At 37.9% G+C, this 19,345-nt stretch overlaps 1 protein-coding gene across 1 annotated transcript in view; it reads left to right on the top strand.

Moving 5' to 3' along the window:
- The window catches only part of GLB1 (galactosidase beta 1), a 73,469-nt gene that overhangs the window by 33,866 nt on the left and 20,258 nt on the right, over positions 1 to 19,345 (top strand). The window contains exons 7-11 of the mRNA XM_051961838.1: positions 2,694 to 2,752; positions 4,686 to 4,807; positions 5,452 to 5,492; positions 8,218 to 8,330; positions 17,485 to 17,559. Coding sequence (XP_051817798.1) covers positions 2,694 to 2,752; positions 4,686 to 4,807; positions 5,452 to 5,492; positions 8,218 to 8,330; positions 17,485 to 17,559 — 410 coding nt within the window. The remainder of the gene's footprint in view (positions 1 to 2,693; positions 2,753 to 4,685; positions 4,808 to 5,451; positions 5,493 to 8,217; positions 8,331 to 17,484; positions 17,560 to 19,345) is intronic.

Raw genomic sequence — 19,345 nt, 5'->3', positions numbered from 1 at the left:
CAGTTATTTTGTGGGGGTTTTTTTTTTTTTTTGGATGCACAGCAAAACATAACTTTTCATTTGTATTTTTGAGAATGAGCTAAAAAAAAAATACAATTAAAATAAATAATAAAACAATGCATTATCTTCCTCACTGTTTTAGGGTTTACATAGTGCTTTAACATAAATCACCTTAGTTATTATAATCTCTATAATGCTCCATCTGGAGTCAGAAAGGCCTGAGTTCAAATGTGACATCAGACACACATCTCAACAATTCACTTAACTCTGTTTACCTCAGTTTTATGGTGCTCATTGTGTGTTTGTGTGTATGTATCTACATATACACACATTACACACATATATATGTATATATATAAAATATATATACTGTATTCAGTGCTGCAAAGATTTTGTTATCTCATTTGGTTCTCACAACAAACCTTGGAGGTATATGGCATTATTATTTTCATCTTACAGTTGAGGAAACCAAGGCAAATGGGCTTAAATGTCTTGCCCAGAATCACACAGCTAGCAAGTTGAGTGCAGATTTAAATTCAGGTCTTCCTCATTGCCCAGTGCTCTCTCCACTACACTGCCTAGCCAGTCTCGGATATTTTCTGTGTATCCTAGACAAATTACTTACTGTACGTCGAGTGAGTCCAGAGATAGCATCTCCTTCCCAAGGTTGTGAGGATTGAATGAGGTAACTGATGTCTACAACAGGAACGAGATAGCAGAATTGTAGAAATCAAGTGAGATTATGTGCATGGATGTCTCCATGTATAATATACACAGACACACACACATATCATCATTATTATTATAGCTCCCTTAATTTTCTTCCAAACTAGGACAAGTAGACCCCTTAGGATATTTTTCCCAACCATTCTGGGGATATTTGGTGAATTTTTTACACTGCCTGTCAGCAAAGAGAAGAAAGACAAAAATAAAAGCAACTTCTCCCTCAAGAAATTTATTGTCTATCAGAGAAATAACTTGAATATATAAAAATTAAAGTGTGAAATATATGTTAAATAAATACAAGGCTTTTTCATGGCAGTTCGCAGGAGCAGCAAACAGGGATTGGCTTAGCCTCCTCTAGAAGGGGAAGCTTAATTAAGCAAGCTTTGGAACAAGACAAAAGCCGGAAGTTGTCTGACTCTCACTTCAACCTTAGTCATCAGATTGTTAGCTCTTTGAGTTGGCAGATGTGATCTTGTACTTCCTCTGTCATCTATCATAACACCTGGTTTTTACTTTGGTTTTGTGACCGATGAAGGCTCCATCAGCCATGGATGCTCCTGAAAACAAAGTTTTGTAGCTGAAACCATGAGCCCATGAGGAATTTTATCAGAGTCCTTGGCTTTCAGGGACATGGTCCTCATTTCATTTCAAGACTTTTTGTTCATGTTGCAAAAAATATACATCCATTTTATATATAGATATGGATATGGATACATTTATGCACATATTTATGTATTTTTCTCTCTCTAACGATGTACCAAAGAATATCCTGATATATCATATTGAAAGCCACTTTGAATAAATTTGGAGGTTTTGGGGAGTTTTTATACTAATATGATTTTTATGTATTATAAAAAATTTTAGGAAGAGAATTTGTTTGGGTCATGGATCTCCACAGCTAGTTAGTTGCATAGGAAGTGGTGATGCTGATTTCCTCCCCCTGTTCTGAGACGCCTCCTTCTCCCCACAAGGAAAGGACAATTTTTTTTCTGCTGAGAGGAGTCCTTGGTCAATGATATACTTTTGTACAATAGTAATAACCATGGCTAAACATTGCTGTAGCATTGTAAAGTTTGCAAGCGCTTTGTGGGTGTGTGCATATCAATATGTGTATTCATTTATTGTGTGTATACAGTATTAATATAGAGCAGCATACAAGTATGATACATATATATTCTGTGTGTATGTGTGTGTGTATATATATATGCATACATATATAAATATATATATATATATATACACACACACACATACATACACATATTTGTGTCATTCCATGTGTGTATTATAGAACAAATTTATGGTGTAACATACTGTATGCATAACCAATTAGGTATAAGTTATATTCATATAATGCAATATAAATCAGTAAAATATTCTGTCTGTGTGTGTGTGTGTGTACATACACACAGACATAAATGTGTAGTCATTTGATATAAGTTTTATTTGAAACTTACTTGAAATAAGTTTTATTATTACCCCCATTTTGAGGTGAAGAAACTGAGAACAGCTAACTGACTTGCCCAGGGTCACACAGCTGATGTCTGAGGAAGGATTTGCACTTGGGTCTTGGACGGCAAATCCAGTGAGTTATAAACTCTGCCATCTAGTTGCTTATATCAAAGTCCAGATAGATTACTGTTGTAGGAGCCAAGACAAAGCCCCTTTCCACTCTGGAGTCTTCAAGGAGGAGACAAAATAATTATAAAGAATTTGCTATCAAAGTTCAAAGGACAGTTTCTGCCTTGGGAGAACAGGGACAATTTCATGGACAAATGGTATGATTTTAAGTCAGTACCATTCTTTACACATTTATTAAGTATCTACTGTATGCCAGATACAGATGGGCTTTTTGGATAGGCATGGACAGGGCATTCTGGATGGTTATTTGGACATTCTCTTTTTGACACTTTCTTTTTCTAATTGCACATGAATGCTCATAGTCTCTTTCCCCCCACACTTCGCAGGTTTCAACATTACAGAAGCCTTTATGAACCAGAGGAAGTTTGAGCCCAAAGGACCCTTGGTAAGCTTTCATTTCTTTTATGCTCAGGAAGGATGGGTGCCAGACACAGGTGACTGTTGTAGGGGCCATGAAACATGTAAGACAAAGAATCCCAGAGGTTGCGTGGTCTAATCTACACTCAGAAATCTACTCGTCATCTTCCCTGGCTCCTGGCCAGGAAGACTTCCAGTGATGGGGAGAAAATTATGGGTAGCTCTTTCACTTTTCTTGACATTGAGCCTCAATCCACCTCCCTGCCGGTTGTACCCATCAGTCTGGTCCCTAAGACACCCCTTCAAATAAGACCATCATATCCCTCAGTAGTTAGCTCTTTTCTAAGCTAAATAAACCTTGTTTTTCCACCTTATTCTGTGTCTATGTGCCTGTCACATCCTCAAATTATATCCATTGTTTATTTACTTATTTAACGCTTTGAAAGTTGATTTCCCCTCCTCTCAAAAGAACATAAGCCCTAGAATTTTCGGAGTCTTTGTGGGTCCATACTGTTTGGCAAGAATTTTCCAAACAGAGAAATATAAAAAAGGGGGTTGAATTTTAGGGGCATAAATACAGATTTTTCTCCTCTTAAGCAAGTTGGAATCATAAAAATAATATAAATCATATAAATTAAACATAAATTAATCAGAAATTGATCATAAATATAAATTGATCATGGTTGGATTAGTTGGGTTTTTTATGATCAATTTAGCTTTCTATCCTAGTTCTTTGAACATGATTAATGTATGAAATTTTGATTTCTAGACAACTTTTTGATACCTGGCATAGTATCTCTTACTTGTCGTTGTTGCTCCGTGAGTATTTAGTAAACAGAGACAATTTGGTGTAAAGAAAAAGATGCATTGAATATAGAATTAGAGTCTCCATGCTAATCCTAAATTTTTGCTTTTTAATAATGATTCCCTGAGCCATCTCTCTGGGTCTTTGTTCACTTATCCCTAAAATAAAGGTCCCATCTGGCCTCGTGATTGAATGAGCCAGTATACACTTCTCAACAAGTGAGATGTACTGAGTTCCATTGGAGATACACTCTCATGTGTTCTTTAGGGTCCATGACCCAACCTTCATAACAGAAGGGCGTTGGACCAGCGATGATATTTCATAATCCCTTTAGTAGAAAGAGATATTTGGGGCTGCTAGGTGATACACAGAGTATTGAGCCTGGAGCCTAGAAGGTTCATCTCCATGAGTTCAAATCCTATCTCAGACACTAGCAATGTGACCTTAGACAAGTAACTTAAAACCCTGTTTGCCTCAGTTTCCCCATCTGCAAGATGAGCTGGAGAAGGAAATGGCAAACCAAGAAAACCCTAAAATAGCAAACCATCCTGGAATTTTTGCCAAGAAAACCCTAAATGGGGTCATGAAAAATTGGATAAGACTGAATAACCATAGGAAAATGCTTTGCAAACCTTAATTTGCTTATTAATTAAAATTTGTTTAATTTGCTACTTTTATAATAAAATGTGCTTAATTTGCTAATATAATTAAAATAAATTTGGAAGAAATGCTTTCTAGCCCTCTCAAAAAGACTCCATTAAGCTTCATCTCTTGTACTCTAACATTCTTCCCTTCAACATATTTAAAAAATGAATTTTTATAGCATCTTAATTTACCATCCCTTCCATTCAGAGAATCATCCATAATAACAAAAAATTAAAAAGAAAAAGGATTTCAGCTAAACTATTTACAGTGTTTCACACCCATAGTCTGCCATCAGTCAGCAAAGAGAAAAGCGTTTCAAAGTCTAACTTTATGTAACACCATGAGAAAATAGTAAAACCGTGTCATTCTGCAACTTTTTGGAAGTGGGACTAGGGCACTGTTAAGGCAAATGGCTTATAAAATATGACGCACTTCCATTCTGTGGTGGCAAATGTTACAAATGAGGTTCTTCCTTGTTCACTTTCAATCCCTTTACCTTTTTCTTTTGTAGATCAATTCAGAATTCTACACTGGATGGTTAGATCACTGGGGTGAATCTCATCAGACAGTCAGCACCAAAAACATTGTCGCTTCTCTCATTGACATGCTTTCCCGTGGTGCTAATGTTAACCTGTAAGTGAACTTGGGGAAAGAATTTTTGTTTTTACTTATTTTTCTAGGAATGTAAGTAACTCTCTTTGGAGGAATGTAGGGAACACTGATTTTTCATGGTTGCAGATCATCTCCAGCTCTTTTTTTATAATGTATTATATTGATTTGAATATGGAATATTCCCTAACTTAGGTCTTGTTCCTAACGTGAGATCTCTTTGAAAAGCAAAAAAAAAAAAAAAAGTGTCGACATGAATAAATGAGAAATAGTGTACCTTAATAGACAAGAGAGATGGCTTGGAAGCCCCATGAGTCTTTAAATTATTTCTGTGATATATATTGGCACATATAATAAATACTTTTTGGATTGAATATTTCTCCAGATAGCATTATGTGATTTTTTTTTTCCTGCTTAAATTTTCTGGGTTCTGAATTAAAGTAGTACTTCAAATATTTAATTTTGTTGGTTGTTACGATAAATTTTTTTTAAAAGTTGTAACCTTATCTGGGGGGGAGAGGGGAAGGGCGCGCGCAGACAGTTGATTTTTGTGGCTTTATCTTTTGCTCTTCAGCCTTGCCAGAATCAGTCATCAGAGTCTCTTTCCTGAATTACTAAGGGCTCCTTTTCATTCAGCAGAACTCTGACAGTTCCCTTTTTCATTGTAGATATATGTTTATTGGTGGGACCAATTTTGGCTTCTGGAATGGTAAGAGTTCATTTGATCTATGAGATTTTCATCTTTGGTTTTTTTTTTAAAATCTGGGTGTTGCAGCAAATTATATTTTTATTTTATAAATTGAGTTTCTTTTAAAAAAAATATAACTAGCCACTATTTTTGCATTTGAAGGAACAACTCTGAAAAAATGACATAGTGCTTCTCTTTTGTGTTTCCTTTTTTTTTGAGGAGGGGTCACCCCTTCTTGTGTGCCCCACCCTTTCCTTTTTATTCTGACTTGCCCACATCAAGCATAATTTCATTTAGTGAAGAGTTTCTCTTCATAAAATGGGGCTCAGTCTCCTAGGTCTCAGATTCATGCTCGCCAATTCTAAATGACTCCAGGGCTGGTGAAATTACTTCTGTGGTTTTTTTTCTTTTTTTCATTATGAGAATAAATGCATGAATCACCAACTTGTTGGGCAAGGAAAGGGAGAAGTTGTAAAACTTAAACAATACCGCATATAGACCTCTAGTAGGATCAAGGGTGAAAATAATAACAATGGTTTGGTCATTGTTTACACATTTGATTTATCTGTGTATACCTAGTTCTCCTTACTTCTGGATGAAAGGTGACCAGTCACTACAGGGTTGGACCTGAAGTCAAAGGACTTGAATTTGCACCCTGACTCAAGACACTTAACTAACTATAGGGTCCTGGACAATACTCCTAATTAGACACTCTCAGTCTTAGTTTCATGATCTGTAAAGTGAAGTGAGAATAATAGCCAGATCTACTTGTTTTTGACAGGGTTGGGGAAAAGGAAGAAAAATCTATGTGAAACAGCCAATTTATAAACACATAGTTTCGTGTGTGAGAGGAACAGCAATTACGCTAAGTTAATGAAGTTGTTTTGTTGACAGTGGTTTCAGGTTTGATCACCTCCTTGCATTTATTACCCCTTCCCCTTCATGTAGCTGATCCTGAGCCAAATTTTCTTTTCTTTTGTTTTTTTAAGTTTTGCGTTCCAAATTCTTTCCCTTTCTCCCTTTTATGACCTCTCCTCTCCCTTGGACGGTAAGCAACCTAATATAGGTTATACATCTATACAATCTATAGGTTATACATATATCTGCTACCATTTTCTTAATTTGGTGGCTTTGGATGAATGGATCGAATCTTTTGCAATAATGAACATCATAAACCTATTGAAGCCTTTTAGAATAGGGAGAATTTGAAGGAGTGTGAGAAGTTCCAAGTATTTCAGCAGTCTTGTAGTTTTTTTTTTTTAAATTTTTGATGCTTTTATATTTTTAATTCCTTAATTTTGCCCTCCATTGCCCAAATCATTCCTGTAACAAATAAGTAATCAAATAAAAATAAATTAATACATGGGCAGTGATGCAGTGAATAGAGTGCCAGCTGGGAATCAGGATTCCTCTTCATGAGTTCAAATCCAGCCTTATATTCCAGGAAAGATATTTAACCCTATTTGCTTCAGTTTCCTCATCTGTAAAATAAGCCAGAGATGGTAAACCATCTCTCTTTGTCAAGAAAACCCCAAATGGGGTCACAAAGAATTGGATACAACTAAAAATGACTAAACAATAATAGGTCTGATAATACAGGCCTCATTCCACATCTTTAGCTCAGTCCTAGTAAAATGACTGAAATGGTGTAATCCTGAAATTTTTAGTTTATCGCTTAGCCTCTTTTAGGTTATCTAGACTAAAGATTCTAGGGAAATTATACTTGTTTTTCCCCCTTTTTGAGGGGATAGGAAAAATCACCCACAGGATATATTGAGTATTTTTCCTGAAGATTAGAATTATTAGAAGGACAATGTCTCCAGATCATAAACCCTTCAAGATGAAAGACATAAGAGGTTATCCCATCAAAGAGGAGTCCCTTCAATGCTATTCTTAATTGGTGGTCATTTAGCCCATGGTTGAATAAGATATGATGATGGAAAACTCAAAAAAGTTTGCAGATTAGTCAATTCTGGGTTTAGAGAGCTCTAATCATTAGGAAATTTTATTATATTAAGAAGAAATCTGCCTTCCTGTATCTTTTAACTCTTTTGTTCTAGTTCTTTTCTCAGGACTGATATGGTATACATCTAATCCCTTATCCATTTCTTAAGATATTGGAAAATAGTTCTAAATCTCCCAGAAATCATTTTTTTTAAAACTAATAAACATTTCTCATTTGGCACATATTCAGGTCTACTCACCATCCTTGTCATCTTCCAATTTCATGGGCATGTAAGCATGAACATGATAATACTCCAGATGTGTTCTAGCCAGAATATAGTAAAAATGAGACTGGATTTGCAATTTATTACCTTGAAAAAGTCACATTAGCTTTTCACTACAAAAACTTGACTAATTTTTTTTTTAAACGTGAACTATTCTTAAATTGAATTTTCTGTTGGTGTTTTGAGCCTAAGTGTAGGATTTTATAGCTACTCTTTTTACCTCTTCTCTATCCTTTAGAATCTTACATTCTAATGGGGGCAGAGTATGGTGTTATATGTGGTTGCTTTATTATATTTTTTCTCTGGGGTCAAACTTGGTCCTTGTAACTTTATTGCCTTAGAATTTTAGTTGTTTAGTTCTAATTCTTTCCATATGTAATTTTTTCTGGTTTTGTCTATTTCACTGTATCTGTTCATATCACTCCTCAGAGCTGAACAATTACTCTTATTCCCACTTTCAGATGAAGAGTCTTCCAAATGCTGTAATTAAATCACTTCTCATTGTTTTTGTTTCTTAGGAGCCAATATGCCTTATTTGCCACAGCCTACTACTTATGACTACGATGCCCCGTTGAGTGAAGCAGGAGACCTCACGGAGAAGTATTATGCTGTGAGGGAAGCTATTGGAAAGGTGAGTTTTGTATAAGAATTCAGGCCTCGAGGGTCCACTTTAGGATGAGATTCCTAGGATTTGGAGTCAGAAGGGAAGCTCATAATGATAGTGATGAATAATAAGGCTTTCCAAGTGCTATATTTGATCCTCACAACGACTCTGCAAGGTAGGTGATAATTATTATCCTCATTTTACAGAGTGGTTAAATTACCAAGTATAGTACAGCTAGTAAAGGTTTAAGGCAGTATTTGAACTCAGACCTCCTAACTTTAGGTCCAGAGCTCTATCCACTGTCTGTAGAATGACTAGATGATTTTTTTGATCCCTCCCTGCTCCAAGATAGAGATATTTTGCACACATGCTTTGTTTCAAGTATAGCAGGAAAATTGTTTTCCATTGATGGTCAAAAGTCAAGTCATCTTTGAGATTTACTTTGCATTCTGTGCCTTGGACAGATGCTAGCAGCTTAGAGCTGGCCCAGTGCTGGTGCCTGCCTCTGAGAGCGTGACCTGAGCCTTCCAGGTGGGGTTTCCTGTCTCTTCTGTGGCTTTTTACAAATCCGCAGTCTTTCTGCTCAGTCACTTGAATTTTTTTTTTTAATTTAAAATTTTTCTCAATACCTGTAAACAAAGATTTTATTAAATTTTTTTTTCCATTTTTTCTTTGTTAAAGCTTTTTATTTTTCAAAACATGGATAATTCTTCAACATTAACCCTTGCAAAACTTTGTGTTCCAATTTCTCCCCTTTTCCCATCCTCTCCTCTAGATGGCAAGTAGTCCAATATATGTTAAACATGGTAGAAGTATATTAAATATAGATTTTTAATTTTTTTTTCAAAGTTTGAGTTTCAAATTTTTGTCCCTATTCTCCTCCCTCCTTTAAAAGACAAGTAATTTGATTTGAATTATACATGTACAGTCTTATGGAACATTTTCATATTAGCCATATTGAAAAAGAAAATACAGACCAAAAAACCCCCAAGAATAATAAAGAAAGCTTAAGAGAGCAAGCTTTAATCTGCATTCAGTTTTTTCTCTGGTGGTGGATAATTTTCGTCATAAGAGTAGTCACTTCAGTTTTGAAATAAACTTGTGTACATAGACTTTCCACCTGTAGGTAGGAAATGCTTGTGTAATTGTTTTTAAAATAAAATTTTCTTGTATTTTTAATATCATGTACAACCTTTACATTTTTTTTCATCTTTTGCATTTAATTAATTATGTTTTATTTTTTCATCTGTGCCCTGCTGGAGAAGCAGTGAATCCCCCCATCCTTTTTTTTTTATTTTTTCTTTCAGTGACTTTAGTTATACAGTGTTGGATCCCTATACAGTGGTGGATCCCAACATTCCTGTATTGACCAGTAGTCCTTTTATTACTAGGGTGGAGTTTTGAAAAATATTTTAATTTTTAATAACTATTCTAGTCAAGTTGTTTTCATTGATAACCTCTTTATGTATTTAAGATTGCCAAAAAGTCCAGGATATACAAAAGGTTAGCTGGTTCTTTCTAGCTCCAAAATTTCTAGACTACTCATCCCTGCATCCTCTGAAAACTCTAAGCAAAATCCAGAGATTTAACAACTCTTTGTCTCTTACTACTGAATAGGTGGCATGGGCATCAGAAAAGTGTCCAGAGGCTTTACCTGATTGCCAAAGGGGGCATCCAAAAGTTAAGAACCCATCTATCTTCCATGGAGAAATATAGAATAGGATTTAGGCTTTGGCACCTTTGTCCCTGAATTTCTTTCCTGTTCTCTAAATTCAAGTTCCTGCCATTTCAGGAGGTGGGGGAGATGCTGCTGGAGTGTTTCTCTGTTTTCAGAGGTTCTGGTTCCTAAGTCACATGCAGGAAGGTCCTTCCTCCCTTCCCTGGCTTTGCCATCCTGTGCAGCTACTTTTGGCCTGGGGTTCTGGTCAGTGCCCTTCCTCATGTGCCCTTACCCCTCAGAATCTGATAAGATCCAGAGCGCCTCACACTTGTTTTTATCTTTGCAAAGGTGAGAAAGATGTGGGGATGAATGGTTTGCAGCTGCAAAAGCAGCTCCTTCTGGACAGATCACATGGGTGTCCACTCCATCTATTCAGTACCAGGGGACAAGTAGTTAAGTTGTTAAGCCCCTGGTTTTGCTTAGGGCATTTTCAGAGGGTATAGAGCTTGAAATTTTGGAGCTAGAAAGAGCCAGCTAACGTGGGGTTCGTAGGTTTTTGTGTTTCCTGGACTTTTTGGCAGTCTGATGCCTTTGGAACACTTTTCAGAATAACATGGTTTTTTATTATAATATAATTGAAGAAAATGCTAAATTTTAGAGGTTAGTGAAAATAAAACTGAAATTTCTTCTACCATGTTCCCAGACCCTCAGAAATCCATCTATCCAGGGATGCCCTCTTGGAGTTCTGGGCACTCCAGATAAAGAACTTCTAATTTGACCTGAAGCATCTCTCTCTTCTGAATCATTCCTGGTCCTTCTCTTGTAGCATCTGCTCCAAGAACAGAGAGCTCACTGCTTCTCCCAGGTTGATGTTCATGCCATTTTTGAATAGGACTTTCTATCCTTAGATGGGACCAAAACCTGCTTCTCTGGCCACATGTTGTACACACCTAGAAAGCACTTCCTCCTCCTCCTAACTTGCTCCTCTTTTTAGGTGTCTCAGCATCCTTCAAGGCCCAACTCGGGTGTCATCAGTATGTTCTAATGTCTGGAACCCTCCTAATGGGTCTTACTCATCCCCATCTTCTCTCTTGAAATATGTTACTTATTAGAGTCAATGTTCTAGCCCCCTTTTCTCCAGCAAGAAGAGGCAAGCTCTTTGCTGCCTAAGGCCATTTCCCTCTTTGTTGCTAACAGTCTTCTTAGAACCTCCCATAGTTCCTTGCTTAAAATATGGGCTTCATAAATGCTTGATGAATTGATGGGGCTATGGTCCAGACCTGTGATTTCATTAGTGAAAGGGGCAGGCTGGCCCTTTGGCAATGTCTAATCTTGGGGATTTACCTGGAGCATCGTGAGGTCTGTGGTCGCTTGGTCAGTGGTCTCCAAAGCAGGATTGGTGTCGTGGTCGTTCTGGCCCCAAGACCGGCTCCGGGCCAGCTTGTGTTACCTCCTTTGAGGAGTTCAGCTGCATCCCGTCCCCTGTTCTGGCTAGTCCTGCCTTCAGGGGCCAGCCAGTTTTCTGGTTACTTTGTTTTCAGCCTCTGCCTCTGTTCAGCACCGTGTTCTGTCTGAGCCTCTTGCCTCTGCTGCCTTCCAACTTTTATTAGCTGTCTCAATTTTAGAGTCCCTGACCCCTTTCTCCAAAAATGGTAAAAGAGAAAAAAAGGGAAGAAACCGCTCCAGAGAGTCAGCATTGTTGTGATGTCTCCATCCTTACCCCAGAGCTGGAGGAATCGCTCTTTGGGGGTGGGGGTTGTCCCCTGCAACCCTTTCCAGCAAAGGCAGCTTAACCAAGGCCAAATAATTTGACTAAATACTTATTTATGCTTCTTAATTTATGTTGGTTACCAAGTTTCCAGAGCGGTTTAATCTTCAAGGATTTCTGTGGAGAACACCGTATCCCGGAAAGGGGTTTGACCTGTTTTACAGAAGCCCCAGTGATGGACTATAATAGTGGGTGTGAGAATGATTAATTCATAGGCTTATAAACTCTAGGATTGGAAACACCTTAGAGATGCTCTTTTTTCAGCCTCTCCTTCATCCCGTCCCTTGTTCTGGCTAGTCCTGCCTTCAGGGGCCAGCCAGTTTTTCTGGCTACTTTGTTTTCAGCCTTTGCCTCTGTTCAGCACTGTGATCTGTCTGGGCTTCTTGCCTCTGCTGCCTTCCAACTTTTTTATTAGCAGTCTCAGAGTCCCTGACCCCTTTCTCCAAAAATGGTAAAAGAAAAAAAAAGGGAAGAAACCGCTCCAGATCTGTCATATAGACAAATCACTTAACTCTCTTTCCCCACCAAAATAAAAAATATATATCCTGGGGTGTGGGCTTTAGTGGATAGCAAGATCAGTCCAAGTTACCGTAATTAAAATTTGGAAGCCCAAAATGCTTAGGGCAGCCAGTGGTTTCACTGGTATGTAGGTAGGAAACTTCTGGGGAGGCACAGGGGCTAGAGGGGGGTGTGGACACTGAGAGATTAAGTCACTTGCCCAGGGTCACACAGTCTCCTCCTACAGGGAGACCTTGGTCTCTTTAAGCTAAGGTCTCAATCTGATGCGCTTAAGGCTGGGTAAGAACTGAGGGACTTAAGAAGTCACCTCTTCAAACATTTCCCCGATCCTTCTCCCCTCCCCCAGGAGTTAATTCAATAGAGGGAGAACCTGAGACCGATTCTGGACCTCATAGGATTTTGAGTAGAATTGGCTTCTATCTAAGGCCATAAGCTTTAGTGAATCAGAGTAGCCTATTGGTCTGCTTACTATGTGTTTGTTTATCGCTTAGTTTGTTCTGTTCTTTTGAGAACAATGATCATTCTCCTCGATTGAGGAGAAAATAAGAAAAATCCAGATCAAGTCTTCCATTATCATTATCATCTCCGTCCTTTGGAAGTGGACCTATCTCCTTCCTGATTCTCCTCTTTTACCCTCATTCTAACTAAAAACAAAGCTTTATTCCTCCTGAATCTTTCTATTTTGATGATGACTTTCCCAAGAAGCAGAACCCGGCACTGAAAAGAGTACCCAGTACACAGCAGGCACTTGATGAATGCTTGTTGATTGATTGCTCTATCCAGGACAGAATAGAATTTCATTTTCCTTGAGCTGCGTAATGAGCTTCCATTAATGTAAGTGTAAGATTCTGGCCATAATGAACAAGTCATGTGGTCTCTGTTGGCCTTAATTATTACTTCATCTGTAAAATGGGAATAGAACCTACTTCCCGGATCATTTTGAGGATCAAATCAAATGAGATAAAAATCTGTAAGGCCTCATGACTATGTAGAGCTATATAGAGCAGAGTTAGTGCTATATGGATCTCAGCTGTTTTTAGCTGTTATTATTAGAATTGGATTACAGCCCAGACTGCCTCTGATGCTTCCGGACTGTGTGACCCTGGGCAAGTGACTTAATCTCTCAGTGTCCACACCCCCCTCTAGCCCCTGTGCCTCCCCAGAAGTTTCCTACCTACATACCAGTGAAACCACTGGCTGCCGTAAGCATTTTGGGCTTCCAAATTTTAATTACAGTAACTTAGACTGATCTTGCTATCCACTAAAGCTCACACCCAGGATATATATATTTTATTTTTTGGTGGGGAAAGAGAGTTAAGTGGCTTGCCTAAAATCACACAGCTAATAAGTATCTGAGGCTAGATTTCAACCCAGGTTTTCCTGACGCCAGGGCCAGTGCCCTAGCCATGGTGCCATCTAGGTGCTCCTGTACCAAGATTTTTCCAGATGAATTACTCCATAGCCACAGTCCTCCCAATTTGCAATAGGTTTTTTTCTCCTGATTCTGACGAGGCAGAATTTTGCAAGGTAGTAAGTGGTTTTGTCTTCAGCACTCTATTCCTTCATATACCTTGTTGCCCAACTTTTATTTCTGATGTGAGTAAAAATTCAGTTTGATTCAATCTGCATTAAGTATATACTGTATACTAGGGTTGTAAGAATCAAGTGCTATATGAATTATTAATATTTTTTCTTGGGAGAATATAGGATTTACACAGATAAATAGACATATGCAATTTTTAGGAGAGAAATTGAATTAACTCCTGGGGGAGGGGAGAGGGATCGGGGAAATGTTTGAAGAGGTGACTTCTTACGTGCCTCAGTTTTTACCCAGCCTCAAGAGCATCAGATTGAGACCCTAGTTTAAAAAGACCAAGGTCTCCCTTTGCATCCGGTGCCATCTCTAGTCGTCCATCTGGCCACTGGACCCAGATGGCTCTGGAGGGGAAAGTGAGGTGGGTGACTTGCTCTGTGCTCGCCTCCTTCAATCCAATTCATTTCCACATCGTGATGTCCCCTCCCCATGAGGCCCTCATTGAGACAACAACACTTTCTTAGCTGAAACCCAAGCATTCTTCTACCTTGTCATCGAGTCATTGCAGTCAGGTCCGACTCTTCATGAGGCTATTTGGGGTTTTCTTAGTTATCAGCATTATATTACTATTATTATAATAGTGATCATTTTTTAGTTATTATGACGACAACAGAACCATTATCATCTTGTGATGGTGATGCTATTGATAAGCTGTCATGGAAAAGCACAAGGGGAGGAGAATTAACAGATCCCGAGGAGTTGCCTGGGGCTTCTCACTATATCTCACAACTATAAAATGAGTTTTAAAAAACCTGCCCTCTTCCACAGAAGCATGTAAGATAGTAAAAATGGAAGTACTTTGAGGTCCATCTTTTAGGCAGAAAGAATTTAACAAAGCATTAACAGTCATACTTGAAATGTCTACAGCTCCTTGCCACCCACATCAACAGTAAATTAATTGGGGTGATTGGGGAAGGGCTTCCCAGAAGGGAGTCCAGGAGAAATTGGACAGGCTCGTGTCACTTAGCAGTTTTCTGTCTTGGAGATATTGGTACCCCAGGGCTTGGTGGGTTACCAGTGCTGAGCAGTGACTACTCTAGGTAGACTTATTTGCTTCAACATTTCAAGGTGCCGACTAGCTAATGGCATCTGAGTTTCTAAAGAATGCTCTTTCGTGTGGGTGAAAATCTGACTAGACATGGTTAACACTTCAGCCAGAGGTTCAGAATTATTCTGCGTAGAAGGTTGTAGGAAGTAACTTTTTGTATGTGTCAGTTTTCAGTTTAATTGTAGATAGTTATTTTGGGGAGGGGAGTTCTCTGCAGAACAGGTTTTATTCACATGGCATTTGGCAATAATTGTCTCTTTTAACTGGTCACCAAGTTTCTGAAGAATTACTTTTGAGATTTTCATTTTAATAAGGGACCCTGAATTCTGGGTCTCAAAAAGATGCAAAGAATAGGGAATAGGACCTTAGGATTACAAACTTAGACATGTCCAACTCATTAACTTCAGTTTTCCCCATCTATAGATGAAGATAGTTGTCCCATTGGGTTGTAATAATTGCCTCAAATTAGATAAAATGTAAAATGTTATGTAAATTTTGAGGCACCATGCATACATAATCTCATCTTCCTTTTTGCATAGGGTCTGTCCTTTCCTTCCCCTCCTCAAATGCTCTTCCTCCTTACTCTCCTCCTTAGAATTCCTAGCTTCCTTCCAAGGTCATTGCAAACACCACTGGCTTTTCCTGATCTCTCCACCTCCTAGAGCCTCCCCCCCCACCAAAAAAAAAAAAAACCTCAATTATTTTGTGCTGGATATCTCAAAAATCTTAATGCAGCTTAAAATTTTGTTAAATTGGTTTAAATTAAAATTTTGAATTTTGGTTAAATTGCTTAAACCTGCACTAAAGACTTTTGAGACTATATTTTGTTTATATTTATGTGCATGTCTATAAAATGCAAGCTTCTTGAAAACAGGGATTATTTCATTTTTCTCTTTTAAAAAACTTTGTTGTCATGGATGCCCATCAATTGGAGAATGGTTGAGTAAATTGTGGTATATGAATGTTATGGAATATTCTTGTTCTGTAAGAAATGACCAGCAGGATGATTTCAGAGAGGCCTGGAGAGACTTACACGAACTGATGCTGAGTGAAACGAGCAGGGCCAGGAGATCATTATATACCTCAACAATGATACTGTATGAGGATGTATTCTGATGGAAGTAAATTTCTTTGACAAAGAGACCTAACTCAGTTTCGATTGATAAATGATGGATAGAAGCAGCTACATCCAAAGAAAGAACACTGGGAAATGAATATAAACTGCTTGGATTTTTGTTTTTCTTCCCAGGTTAACTCTTCTGAATCCAATTCTCCCTGTGCAACAAGAGAACTGTTCGGTTCTGCACACATATTGTATCTAGGATATACTGAGACATATTTAACATATATAGGACTGCTTGCCATCTAGGGGAAGGGGTGGAAGGAGGGAGGGGAAAAGTCAACAGAAGAGAGTGCAAGGGATAATGTCAAAAATTACCCAGGCATAGGTTCTGTCAATTAAAAGTTATTTAAAAACTTTGTTGTCTAGCACAGGGTCTAATACCCAGTAAGTGTTTAGTGCTTGTTTATTAGTAGTTATTAGCTGTAGAACTCTGGGTCACTTGATTTCCCAATACTCTGTGAGATTCTCATTGATGATTTTCAGTTCTTTATTGCTACAGATAATTTCTTTCTTTATAGAGTTCCCTATAGAGATCATAGGGATCGCAGAGATGTGGGAATTTTGCTGATGAGCTACAATATTTGCGTGTTCCATAATAAAGAGATGCCCAGGAAAATGAAGTACAGAAATGAGGGGGTTGAACTAGATGATCTTTTCCATTCTTTCTTGATGTAAATAGCATCCTTTGAGCTTTTGACACTTTCTCATCAGTTTCTTATCTGTCTCCTGGTCAGATTTGGAGAAGGGATCATAGAATCAGAAATTAAGAGCTAGGAGGGAGCCTCACATATCACTGAGTCAAATGCCATCATTTTCTAGTGTGTGAGGCTGAACTTTGCGCTTGGTCACGTAGATCACAAATGTTAGAGCCCAAAACTGTCTGATCACATATAGTAATCCCCAGTTCAGACTAGGCTCACAAGAATACAAGCCATCATTGGTATCACTAAGCATCTTTCACCCAAACTTTATATTTTCTGTCTGGTGATGAGAATGTTGGAGAAATAAAGTAATTCTATAGCCCTAGCTTTGAGGAAAAGATAATTAAAAATCAGGGCTTCCTTTTCCACCATATTTCTCCCACTTGAACCTTCATACTCAATAACAACCACACAATGGTAGAACTGAAAGGGACTATTGAGATTATCTGTTCTAACCTATCCATTACGTATTTGAAGATCGGATGGCTTCCTTACCTTCTGTATTTTCTCTTGCTTTTGTGGCACTCATTTCTCCCACCATATTTCTGTTGTTCTGCTTAGAATTGTTTGTCATTACAAAAAAGTTTGTACAGCATCTGGAACTCTGTAGAGGAAATGAGTTAGAAATAAAACTTGTTTTTTACCTTCTCTTAAAAGAGTGTTTCATTTCAGAATGTCTTCTAAAAAACATCACTGTCACTATATTTATCATACTGCTGCTGGGGTTTTAACCTGGTTTTTTTTTCTTCTTCCCCTTCCTGTTCATAGTTTGAAAAACTACCAGAAGGACCTATTCCTCCATCAACCCCCAAGTTTGCCTATGGAAAAGTTGCTATGAAGCAGGTAAAAAAAAAAAAAAAAAGCACAATGGATAATAGCAAGAATGTGGAGGTGTATCTCATTTAATTTTATAGGAACAGTTTTTTTCTAGGGGAATAATTGGGTATATTTAAACTTGGTTTCTATGAAAATAAAAGTAGGGGATTTTCAAGGGGAGAGCAGGGGCATAAGCATATATTTACTAGGAGGATGGGCAAATGTTGGGAAATCTGAGGGTAGGGAAATAAATGAGAGTGTTTAAAATATGTCTGATGCCATTTTATTAGCAGAATGTATATGACAGGTTGGTGTAGTAGAGTAACCATTGTTCTTGGAGTCAGGAAAAACTGGATTCGGGTTTCTGATGCTATTGGCCATGTGACTGTAGACAAATCACTACCTGTGTCCTAGACAGCTTTCCAACACTTTGTTGCAGAACAATTGTCCATCATATCATTAAAAGAGGAGTTCCTATATTTATGAAACATAATGGATCGGGGGAAAAAAAAAGATATTTTTAGAGTCTCTAGTATTGTAAATAGCATGGTATCAGATAAAAGCTTTCTATGTCACTTAGCTAGGAAGGAGTCACAGAAACTCAGTTGTTTGCATCTGTCCCCTTCTTAAGACTCCAAAAATGTATTAAACTGAAATAAAACTTTTCAAGTTTGTTTCTTTTGCAAAATTTGACTAGCATTCCACCACCTTAAAACTGTGTTACATATATGTGTGTGTGTGTGTGTGTGTGTGTGTCTATGTGTATAGTCATTCATGACTCCTATTGATTTCGAATTGCCAAGCCCAGAGAGTGCTTGTCACATTTTCCATCCCTAACTTGCATCAGATATAAGAGCTCAACATACTAGAAGGAGTGTGGTTTCTATAACTGATAAGAATCTTTTTAAAAAAATTTAATCTTAAATCACACTTCTCAAGGGGCTTCTCCAGTTCATCGTTTTGTATAATTGTTAGCTTAGGAAAGGTTTTGTTGCTTCCAAACATTCTATTTCTCGTGAGGGAATTACCCTTCTTCCAGATTCCCAAGTTTAAAAATTACTCCTTACCCTGACTCCTCCCTCCACGTACCTGCTCAGTTGCTGAATCTCCTTTGTCCTTCCATACCATCTCTATAGTTGCCATTACGCACACAACCACCTTTCCATTCATTACACTCCCTTTACCTTTAGCCTGGACTGCTTCAATAGCCTCTATCAGTTTCCCACTTCAAGGCTCTCTCCACCCTAATTCATCCTCCACACAGCTCCCAAAGTGATTTTTCCCAAGTACAAGTCTGACTGTAACCTTCAGTGGCTTCCTATTACTCTTTGGTAACACAGCTAGTAAATGTCTGAGGCTGGATTTGAACTCGTGAAGATGAGTTTATCTTTCTGATCCCAAACCCAGCACTCTATATACTGTGGCACCACCTAGCTGCCCTAAACTGCCTTTCTTTTATTTATATTTATTTTATTCCCTCTGTGTTTGTATATGTCCTTGTTAACTTGCCCATTAGAATATAAGTCTTTCAAAGAAGGGATGGTTTCTTTCATTGTCCTTCTATCCCCAGCACCTGGACATAATTCCCAGGACGTAGTAGTCTAGTAATTGCTGATTGACTGACAGTACCTGTATACATATTCTCTCTGTCAGCTTTATTTTTTGTCTTTTTATTTCCAGTACCTAGCATAGTGCCCGGCGTGTCATAGGTGCTTAAGAATGTTTATTGCTTCATTGATAGATCAATTTTTGACACAAAATGGAATTTAGATTTTTCTTAAAGATCCATTGAAACTATGATGAGTGTGCTTAA

Source organism: Antechinus flavipes, chromosome 5 (genome assembly GCF_016432865.1).
Source record: "Antechinus flavipes isolate AdamAnt ecotype Samford, QLD, Australia chromosome 5, AdamAnt_v2, whole genome shotgun sequence".
Classification (NCBI taxonomy): Eukaryota; Metazoa; Chordata; class Mammalia; order Dasyuromorphia; family Dasyuridae; genus Antechinus; species Antechinus flavipes.
Note: the sequence above shows the minus strand (reverse complement) of the source record. Positions and strands in the feature narration are given on the sequence as shown.